We start from the raw sequence: 10,541 nt of genomic DNA on the forward strand, positions 1-10,541 counted from the left end.
TCAAATACGATTTGAGATCATGTTGTCCAATTTTAGTTTTCAGGGCTTCAGGGAAAAGGATGCTTTTAGTTTTCAAGGATTCTAAATGAAAAGAACAGGTAAAAATTGAAAACGTGAATTTGGAGATGTGTACCAGATATGTGAGGAAACTAGAACTCAGGAGCCAGTCCGATTTACAGAGACAAAAACAAAAACCTTGAAGATAAATAATGGAGCCAAAGTTCAGCATTCACAAATGTGTATTACAGTTTCTATTGAAACATGATTTTTCTCTGTAAATTTATCCTCATTTTTATCAAAGATAGCCAAATTAAGATTTACTGGTTTGCAAAACAAGTTTAGTTTTCATCAACGTGGCCCAATTATTTATATAAGTATAGCAATTGATCATATAGGGTCTTTAAATCTGCTTTGCTGGAACTTTTTATAAGGAATCTCAGATTGAACTTTCCATATCTCTTGAGGCCAGGCCGAGGACTTGTCATTAGATTCTGCATGCAATATCTACAGATTTGGGTGAATTCCTCTCTTCCTGAGGTCTCCAAAACATCCTGGGGCTCCTGCACCTGCCAGGGATGTGACCTTCTTTACTCACCTGGTAAGGTTGCTGAGAATCATGTAAGCAAGGTACCAGGGCAATATTTCCAAGTGACTTTATTCCATAAAGTCCAACCTTTCTTCCTCAAAAGTTGTCTTCTCATATCTGAGTCTGCATTTTCGGTTTCAAATATGACATTCCAGGCAAAGCCTTGGTAATATAACCAGTGTTTCCAATTTGGTCCTGCTATCAGGAGCACAGGTTTTATTGAACTTAGGCAAATCACTATATTGCCATGAATATAAGAATAGTCACTCATCAAGAGTTTTTAAATTCTGGAGGGATCAGATAGGGACGAAAAGGTAAGTGTTTCAGTTCTGTTTACAAAAGTATAGTTTACTAAATTGTTGTAAGTCATAGTTAGCTTAAGAGAAAAGAGAACATGTTTTCCTTAAACCTGAAAAAGCAAGACATTAAAAAAATCAGCAATATGTCAAACAAAAAGTCATAAATATTATAATCATCCCCATCAATTTATTTAGTCCCATATAACCAACATTTGATCTTCTGTCAGCAGTTTCATGAGGCCATCGGTTTCTCCATTATAGTTCTGTACTTACTTACCCAGCTCAGCTTCACAATCTGAAAGTTTTTCAGAAAGCTGCATTCAAGAGCAAGGGTCAGAGCCCTTTGCATGAATCTCTCTGAAGAAGAAACATATTTGCAAAACATCAGAGTAAAACAGCAACTGGGGGCTGGCCTGTGGCCAAGTGGTTAAGTTTGCATGCTGCACTTTGGCACCCCAGGGTTTCACCGGTTTGGATCCTGGGGACAGACATGAGACTGCTCATCAGGCCACAATGAGGAGGCATCCCACATACCACAAGTAGAAGGACCCACAACCAAAATATACAACTATGTACTGGGGGGATCTAGGGAGAAAACCCAAAAAGAAAAAAAAAGAAGATTGGCAATAGTTCTTAGCTCAGGTGTCAATCTTCAATAAAACACCAAAAAACCAGCAACTGTCTGTAAATGACAAAACATTCCAAAATGGCAATTGACAAAAACACTTGGTTATTTTTGTCACAAACAACAATTTGAGATAATAACTAGAACTATGGCTGAGAACCAGGAGAGATCAGAAGTTTCAGAAGGTTCTGTAATTTTTTAAATATTTATGTTAATAACATTTGCCCGTACAATGTACCACAAGATGGTTTGTTATCATTTATGTGATAATGCTTTCCATGTAATTTAACATACCAAACAAAGTTAATATCTCCCTGTTTTCAGAGAGAACCAATTCTTTGAGAAGTCCCAGGACCAGTGGGAAGTTCTCAAAGTTCCCTTTTTGAGGCAAAAGAAAGACTTTAATTTGGAGGGGGCGAGTTTGTCAACAGTATCAAAATGTTTGAAAACACTTGGTAAAATTGGAAACAATGTTTAGTTATCGATTTAATCAAGATGACAGCAGAAGCAGTCAAAGGCAAACAGAGAGTTAAAACACTCAAAAAAATCCTTAATAGGTAGACCTCAGTCCTTTTAAACATAGGAAATTATTTTATCAAAACACACATTTTCTGTATTTTAGGTAAACTTACTCAAAAATTAAAAAGGTCCTTTTCTACCCTCTTTATCAATAGAAGACCAAAACTTCCAGAGAATTATCTTTATAGGCGAGAGAGAGAGAAAGCCAAATTCTGCTTTTGTACCAGCTTACTTTTGATACTGAAATTAAATTAATTTCAATCTTAGCCAACTTGACCATGCACAAAACTCCTCAGGGTTTTCCTTCCACAAACCTTCTGTCATTACTTTTTACGTTCAGAATTTGTCCCATGCCTTCTTTCCTTTTTTCTTCTTTCCTAGTACTTTAGGACAAATTTATCTTTCTCAATAGAACAAAATATCTCTATACTTTATACCTTCTTTACTGAAAACATACATTTTACTTTCCTTGTATACAGACCTTTTAGAAACATGTGCTTTCTCATAGAAAATTTCTCAGCATGCACAAAACATGTTTATCAATAAACTGAAGCATCTTTTAGTTTCTTTGAGCTAAGAAATCAAGGCAGATAAATCTATGCTCAGTGGTCAATTTCCAATCTTTTATCTTATGTGGAAATGGCCGAGATAGTCAACAAATTTTTATCATCTAACTTAATGTAGCAAAACTCTAAAGTCTCAAATTACCAAAAAGATTTTGGAAGGTACTTGTCAGGCATATATACCATGAAACATAATTATTGCACCCAAAAACTCTTACTCGTTATTATGTATCTAAATCGTGTTCCAAACAATTATGTTTAGATTACTCTCAAAACTTCATGTGACATTAAGACAGTCAGCCATCATCTTGACTTGTTTTAGGTACCTCTACCATAACACACAATTATCGTTAAAAAGTTCCTCCAAAAACCTTTTCATATCTATTTAGTTTTCTTGTTCCCAGTAATTATTATTTCGATTGCCTACAAAACCCTCATGAGACATCAGAAAAAATCAGCTGTTATTCTCAATTATCGTGTTTTGCTGACAACTTATGAAAAAGAGAGAATGTTTTTACCATATCCCAAGTTGATAACTCTGAAAACATATTTATTTTTATCAAAGCAATAAACTTAAACAAGTTTTCATTTACCAAAGATCATTTTATATCATGTCTTGGAAAACATCTGGGCTAGTTTCTATTACATTTGTAAATAACTTATAAAAGTGTTTATTCAAAACCAATTAAATAGAGCTCCTTTAGAACTTAGATCATCTGGAGGCAGACAAATACATACAGAGACACACAGACCCAAACAGACATCATCAAAATTTTAACCAGGTCTCAGGTAAAAAACACAAACGAGGGGCCGGCCCCGTGGCTGAAAGGTTAAGTTCACATGCTCCTCTGCGGTGGCCAAGAGTTTTGCCCATTCGGATCCTGGTCACAGACATGGCACCACTCATCAGGCCATGCTGAGGGGGCGTCCCACATGCCACCACTAAAGGACCCACAACTAAAAATACACAGCTGTGTACCAGGCAGCTTTGGGGAGAAAAAGGAAAAAATAAAATCTTAAAAAAAAAAAACTCAAAAGAACAGTTGGATCCAAACTGTTTTCCTGGAAATTGGACCTGTTCAGATAACCAACGACTTTGTCAAAGATTTTTTTCTTTTTGCTATAAGGATCTCTTTTGTAGCCATTTTTGAAATCATTTTGTCTTTAGGAAGTTTCCGTATCCTTTTTTTAATAGATTTTATTTTTTTCCTTTTTCTCCCCAAAGCCCCCTGTACATAGCTGTATATTCTTAGTTGTGGGTCCTTGTAGTTGTGGCACGTGGGATGCCGCCTCAGCGAGGCTTGATGAGCAGTGTCATATGCAAGCCCAGGATTCGAACTGACGAAACACTGGGCCGCCTGCAGTGGAGCGCTCGAACTTAAACACTCGGCCACGGGGCCAGCCCCAGAAGTTTCTGTATCTTAATCAAAGATTGCATCCCATCGTGAGAGGTTCTGAATCCTTTCTTTGAAGGATGCCCCATTCTGTATCCCTCCCGTGTCTCAAACTAAATGATTCCTCTCCCCCAGCACTTGACAGTCACTGGGTGAGGCTGGGACACAATTTGGCCCCTGACGCGTGAGCAGAAGTCTGTGAGGAGAGACCCTGGAGCCTCGGCTGCCTGGAACGCCTTGTGCAGGAGGCCTGGCTGCCAGGGCTGGACTCCGCGTGGTTCCTGCACATAAAGGGTGGAGCCATCCTCTGAGCAGCAAAACTCCCCCTCAGCTTCCTCTCCAGGGCAGAGGACTTACGAATGAGGAGAAGGCTGGAGTGAGTCCCAGCCACCCGACTAACTGCACATTTAAATGTTCCCTTCCAGTTCTTAGACTTGTTCTTTCTCTTCTCTTACTGCGTGGCCTGTCATTTCAAAAACGGTGCTGCTAGCAGTGTGATAGGCTGTCAATGAGGGAAGGTTTTCTAGATTCCCATCCTATAAGGTTTAGCTGATTGTTACTCACACCAGGTGGAAATAGTGTGACCACTGCCACCCCACCCCCAGGAATGTCCACTAACAAAGAGCGACGCATTGGCACATTTGCAGGTGTTTATATAAAGAATGTGGACTCATGATACATTTACAGAGAAAAAAAATCGGAGGATTTTTACATTTACATTTACATTTAAAAATTTCTTTTACATTTAAAAATAAAATTTTTATTGTTTTTAGTTTCATTAATTTATTAACTTAATTTATAAAACTTTATTTTTGTTTTTACATTTAAAAAAATGTAAATTTTTTACATTTACATTTGCATTTACATTTTAAATTTACAGAGAAAAAAGTTAATATTTCATGTACTTCTTTGGGTTTAAAATCAATTAGAACAATTATTTCTCTAAAAATTTAAAACTATTCTGATGGTGTTGAGTGTAATCTTGCTGATGTCTATTTGGAATCTAAGACGGATTTTATGAAAAGTAAATCTACTTGGAGGTTTTTTTCTGAAACTGTTTCTTAGCGGCTTCTGAGCTTTTTGCTGGTTTCTTTGGATCAACGTGGAGATCGTGGCGAATGGCGTGTTCACGTTTCTTGATAGAAAGTGCTTTGTTGTGCGGTTCAGCAGAGGGCTCCTGCCTTCTTTAGAGAGACTGAGGTCCGTCCTTTGGTGTTCCTGACTCGAGGGTGAGCAGGTGGAGCTGGGTGGAGCAGGGAGTGGAAAGGTGGAAAGATGACACAGGTGCGGGGCAGTCACCAAGATGGAGGAGGAGAGAGGAGGAGGGAGGGGAGAAAGCAGAGAGCTTGTGAGAAGGGAAGGGAGGCATGGAGCTGGCCACCCAGGAGGGACTAGCTCACCCAGAGGAACCTCTGAGAGAGCGAAAGGAAGGGCCAGGGACAGGATGGGAGGGAGGAAAGTAGAGGGGAGGCAGGGAGGGAGGAATGTAGAGGGGAGGCAGGGAGAGAGGAAAGTAGAGGGGAGGCAGGGAGGGAGGAAAGTAGAGGGGAGGCAGGGAGGGAGGAAAGCAGGGAGAAGCAAGGAGGGAGGAGCAGTCGACTGGAGAATGCCCTGCAGCTCCATGGACCAGTAGCGACTCTCAGCATCCAGCTCATCCCAGGGCTGGAAGGGTCTTCCCTGGTGGTCTACGAAGGTCTTCCAGCAGTGCTCAAACTCTGAAGGGACAGGGGACATGAGGCTGAGACCCACCTGGGAGTGGGGAGGACCAGAGTCTGGCTGACTCTTAGGGACAGAATTCCCCATCAATTTCACTGCCCTCTTTTCTCTATTCTCCCAGGGGACTTAGCCCTCAACTCTTTCTTCCAACTGGAAGCTGAGCCAGCCCAATTCTCCTCCTTTCTGGAAGCCCCCATGTCCTTCTTGCACCTCCACCCAACCTCCCTTCCCTCCCCGGGCCCAGCTCGCCTCCCTGAACTCTCCCTTCCACTAGCCCCACAGTCCTTTCCAAGTCTAGCATCACCCCTGCAAGCCACAGACAAGGGCTCCTCCCCCAGGGATTTGCATCCTGCCCATCCTTTTCTAGCAACTTCCTACAGGCTTCTCCCTGCCTCTGGCCCCATCCCCTGACCAGGAGTACTGACCTTCTGAGGTCATGATGGCGATTTGGGCCCCAGCCGCCTGCAGGGTGCGCAGTCCCGCCCTGTAGTCTCCATAGTCTCCCTTGGTGTAGATGCGGGAAGCGAAGATGCGCAGGCTCAGGTGGCTGTTCTCCCACAGGAACTCAGCCAATCTCTGAGCACAGTCAGCGCAGGGGCTCCAGGAGATGAAACAGGTGACCCTGTAGCACAGCTCCTGGTCCAGGTTCCAAGAAGAGATCAGGTCCAGGAAGCACATCTCTGCATGGCGGGGTCTCCCGGACATGTGAGCACCCTGAGTGGAGAAGAGGAAGAAAAGTGTTCTGTCATTTGCTGTGCACAGGGGGAGGGTGGGACGGGGCAGCAGGGGAGGCACTGGCCTCAGCACAAAACTAGAGGGGCGGGGGCGCCCACCTCAGCGTCAAGATGAATCAGATTTACATGATCAAACGCAATGCAACACTCCGTGATGAGCACACATCCCCACTTTACACAGGGCTGGCTTGGTAGCGCTGCCTTCATTTCAGCTCAGCTCTCTGTGGATCCGCACAGCACTGACACTGACCAGCCTTTTATTTCTCCTCCCCAAAGCCCCAGAGCACAGCTGTATTTCCTAGTTGTAAGTCCTTCTAGTTCTTCTTCGTGAACCACCACAGCACGGCTGCTGACGGACGGGTGCTGTGGTTCCTCAACCGGGAAACCATTTCCGGTCGCCGAAGCAGAACGCGCTGAACTTTAACTGCCGGGCCCTCAGGGCTGGCTCTGATCAGTCTTCATTTACATTGTTTGCTATCCTTCATCATGGAATGTGCGTCAATTTTTATTTCTAAACCATTGCATTAAGATAGGGCCAGCCCCGTGGTTGAGCCGCAAGACTGGGCACGCTGCACTAGAGCGGCCTGGGTTTGGGTCCTGGGAAGGGACCTACACCACTCGTCCGTGACCGTGCTGTCCAGGTGTCCTACATACAAGATTGAGGAGGACTGGCACAGGTGTTAGCTGAGAGCCAAATTTCCTCAGCAAAAGAACAAAGAAAATCAGATCCACCTTGATGATGGAGTTTCTGAAGCTCCTGGACAGGCGTACAGAGGTAAGTGCCTTCAGGAGCCTCAGCTGCTCCGGCCACACAGGGAGGAGAAGAAGAGCAGGCAGAGGGCATGGCGAGGCTCGGTGCTGCCAGGGTCATGGACCTAATGCCACAGACGTGGGTGCTTCCTCCATGGAGGGATCCACCGGCTCACCACCCTCCCCCGCCCCCATCTGTGCACCAAAACTTCTACAAGCTTCTGCTCTGGGCTCCACCCTGTGCTGAGCCCGAGGGTGTGAGGTCCTCACTGTGCAGGGAGGAGCGGGGTGAGGGGCGCACAGGGGAGAGGTGCCTGGGTCACGGGATGAATGTCATTGTTGGGCTCACAGGATGCTGGAGATTTGCCCAAACTGCAGAGTGACAGATTCTCAACAGGAAACCGAGAAGAAGTCAGGCCGGCGGTGCAAGTGCAGAGACCTTGGGCGGGAGTGTGATGGGTGCACGAGGGCCAGCGGGGTGTCCCTGGGCTCAGAGCAGCCGGCAATGCAGTGGTGGTGAAGGACCCTTGCCAGGATCTCCTAAGTACTGGGCTGGGCTCCTGCTAGGCCCCCCCGGGAGTGACAAGAAGGAGCACTGGGAGCCCACAGGACTGGCACTCAGACCAGAGGCTGCCCCAGGACCCGTGTCCAGACTGCCTTCCCTCTGTCCAGATGGATGCTCACAGGCACAGCAGGAGGGGTTGCTGGAGCCTGGGGTGACACTTGGCTGGTGGTGCCACTCTGGGGCACTGTGACTAGTTTCTACCATGTGGCTCAAAGCTGCCAATCTCAGTAGAAATGGACCCCACCTGACCCCAGGTGGAGCCTCAGCAGCTGTGGGGACGAGGAGGGAGAGCTCTGTGGGACACCCTGTGAGCCCCGAGAAGCTTCTCCCCTGAGAGTCCCAGGACTGAGAGGTCCCGCCAGCTGCAGTTGGGCTGGGTCAGTCACCTTGTTGGGCAGGACGCCCTTGTGCTGGTCTGGCGGGACCCTGGAGTCGCCATCCGGGAGCTCCATCTCATAGCACAAGTAGGTCTTGCGTGGCCAGTTCACATTCTTGAAGTTCTTAGTGAAGGCGTCTTTGTCCATCAGGCGTCTGGACAAAGGTGGGAGAAACCCAACGATACCTGACTCCTTCAGTTGCCACTCAGTTCTCTTCCCGCCGCCCCACACCCCTTCTCCCTCCACCCTGAGCTCCTTCCCCTGTGCCCACATTGCAGCCAGACCCATGGAGGACCGGCTTCACTCCCTTTGCTGGAGACACCAGGTCTCCCTCTCTGACAACTTCTGGGGGCTCCTGGGGACATCACCTCCGTCCTTGAGTCAGGGTCTCCCCCAGGAGCAGTGCAGGGGGCTCAGCGCCTCTGATGTGGCCCTCTCCCTCTGCCTGGAGTAGCCGGGTCACCTCTCCTGGCCTCACCCTCCCAGCCCTGTCCCCACTGACCCACTCCCCTGGTTGAAGTGGACCCACTGGGGCTTTTTCCTCTTGCCTCAGGGTTAAGCTGAGCCACAAGGTGCATCGGGGCCAAATGCAGTCCAGAGTAGGAACATGGTGGAAAGAGAATGCCAGAGACCATGCTCCTCACAGATTCGTGGGATGTTTTCCTCATTATGGAAATAATGTGTGTCCTTAACAAAATTCAAATCCTAAAGCAGAAAGTGACCTCCTAACCCACAGTTCAGAGGTGATGCCTAAGCAGAAAAGATAGATTTCAGAGGGGATTGGAGGAAGAGGAGGAACGGGGACCAGCAAGGAGGAGTCCCCAGGAGCCTGGGGGGTGCGGGCTGGACAAGCAGATTGGGCATCAGCTGAGGGGTCACAGCTGGACCCAAGGCGGGCCAGCAGGAGACAGACAGAGAAGAGGAGGAGCCCCTGGGGGTCTGGAGGAGCCCCTGAGGGGAGGAGGCGAGTCCCAATCAGCGAACCCAGAGGAGGGGGCTCCGGAGCAGGAGTGCTGGGGGGATGGGTGGTACCTGGCCATGGGCGCTGCACTGCCCTCCATGTCACAGTCCCTTCACTGTCTTTGGCTCTGCGTCCCCTGCTCCTTGCCGGCTCACTGCCGGTGTCGTCCTCCTATGATGCTCTTCAGGGACCCGGGAACCTTATATACCATCAAGACACCTCCTTGGAAGCTGCTGAGTGTGTGATGCTGGGCCCCACCTCTTCCTGAGCTCAGGCCATTCATGCCACCCACAGGAGTAGCACAGAAGAAGGAACTTCTCTGCCCCAATGTCCCACTCGAAGCCCTTGCTGACGTTTAGGTTTTGGTTTCTCTGTTCTGACCACAGCCCTACCTGGAAGCGTTCTGGACGGATCAGGGGATAATGAGGTCTGTGGAGGGAGTGGTCCCCCGACAGCAGGGACCAGCAGGGCAGGGGATCAGAGGACAGATGTCCATACCCTGAGGAAGGCCCTGGTGCAGGACACAGAGCCCTAACAGGCAGTCTGCAGGGTGCCTATCCTGAATCTCCCCCAGCAGCAGCACAGGGCGTGGCCTGGTCCAGGCTCTCTGGCACCTGCTGTGTGGAAGGGCCAGCGGGGAGACAGTGGGGAGGGAGGGATCTGGTCTGAGAGACAGGCAGCCGGCCTTCACCCCTCATGCTGGAAAGGAAGGGGACCACTATGTGCTGAGCTCTCCTTAGGAGCTGACCAGGTAAGGACAGCAAGTAGACAGGGAGCCTTCACTCCCTCCCTGGTTGCACGCAGAAAAGTACAGGTCCCAGTGGGGACGGCCCAGCCATGACCACACAGGCAGCAGATGGATGCAGGATGGTCACCCGCCTGAGAAAGGGCCCCACCTGTGCTCCTTTCTGTCCACCTCAGGCCCTGAGGAAAGGGGGCAATTTGTATTCCAGCCCCAGATGTAACCCTGAGCCCTAGCCGGCCATGCTTTTCCCCGAGGGGCTGCCCCTCTGTCCCACAGACTCCCCCATCCTGGCTCCTCTCAGTCCACCCTGTCCTGGCCCAGTGCTCACTCTCAGGGGAGATGCCCGTCCTGGGAGAGCTGGACCAGCCCCCAAACCCTGCCCTGGGCGCCTGCACTGGACCCAGACTGCTGACCTCCAGGCTGGCCTCACATCTTCAGGGTGGAGACCTCAGCACAGTGTCCCCACCTTCTCAGGTGGGCACCCCTCCTCATGGATCGACAGGAGGGTGTCCTCCCAACCCACCCTGTGCAGAGTCACCTCCCATCTCCTCTCTGCTCTAGACCTGGTCCTCTCTAACCTGACATCGTTGCCCTGGGGGGAGCTCAGCCCCCGTTTTGTTGCAGGTGTTTTCAGGGTGAGGACTTGTCTGGGGAGTCTTGTGTGTCCTGACCAGCGCCCACACTGCCCAGGTCACCGTCTCCATACA

At 48.5% G+C, this 10,541-nt stretch overlaps 1 protein-coding gene across 3 annotated transcripts; it reads right to left on the reverse strand.

Annotated features, from left to right (window-relative positions):
• Positions 1–4,620: 4,620 nt before the first annotated feature.
• LOC106836896 (DNA dC->dU-editing enzyme APOBEC-3A-like) lies at positions 4,621–9,390 on the reverse strand. 3 transcript variants are annotated; one of them, XM_070506857.1, is made up of 5 exons: positions 9,161–9,326; positions 8,138–8,282; positions 6,128–6,416; positions 5,578–5,701; positions 5,248–5,470 (listed from the first exon to the last, which is right to left on the reverse strand). In XM_070506857.1, the coding sequence occupies exons 1-5, from the start codon at positions 9,187–9,189 to the stop codon at positions 5,383–5,385; spliced, it is 675 nt and encodes a 224-aa protein (XP_070362958.1). In that variant the 5' UTR covers positions 9,190–9,326; the 3' UTR covers positions 5,248–5,382. The 3 variants fall into 3 exon arrangements, with proteins under 3 accessions (XP_070362956.1, XP_070362957.1, XP_070362958.1); XM_070506855.1 differs by having other exon boundaries at positions 4,621–5,701; positions 9,161–9,390; XM_070506856.1 differs by lacking the exon at positions 8,138–8,282 and having other exon boundaries at positions 4,797–5,701; positions 9,161–9,285.
• Positions 9,391–10,541: the final 1,151 nt, after the last annotated feature.

Source organism: Equus asinus, chromosome 4 (assembly GCF_041296235.1).
Source record: "Equus asinus isolate D_3611 breed Donkey chromosome 4, EquAss-T2T_v2, whole genome shotgun sequence".
NCBI lineage: Eukaryota > Metazoa > Chordata > Mammalia > Perissodactyla > Equidae > Equus > Equus asinus.

What these genes read in the sequence shown, in the direction of transcription:
- LOC106836896 (XM_070506855.1), bottom strand. Translation starts at nt 9,189, where the DNA reads ATGGAGGGCAGTGCAGCGCCCATGGCCAG. An exon ending in AGTGCAGCGCCCATGGCCAG is followed by an intron (nt 8,283 to 9,160) that starts GTACCACCCATC and finishes ACCTTTGTCCAG; the next exon opens with ACGCCTGATGGACAAAGACG. An exon ending in AGGGCGTCCTGCCCAACAAG is followed by an intron (nt 6,417 to 8,137) that starts GTGACTGACCCA and finishes TTCTCCACTCAG; the next exon opens with GGTGCTCACATGTCCGGGAG.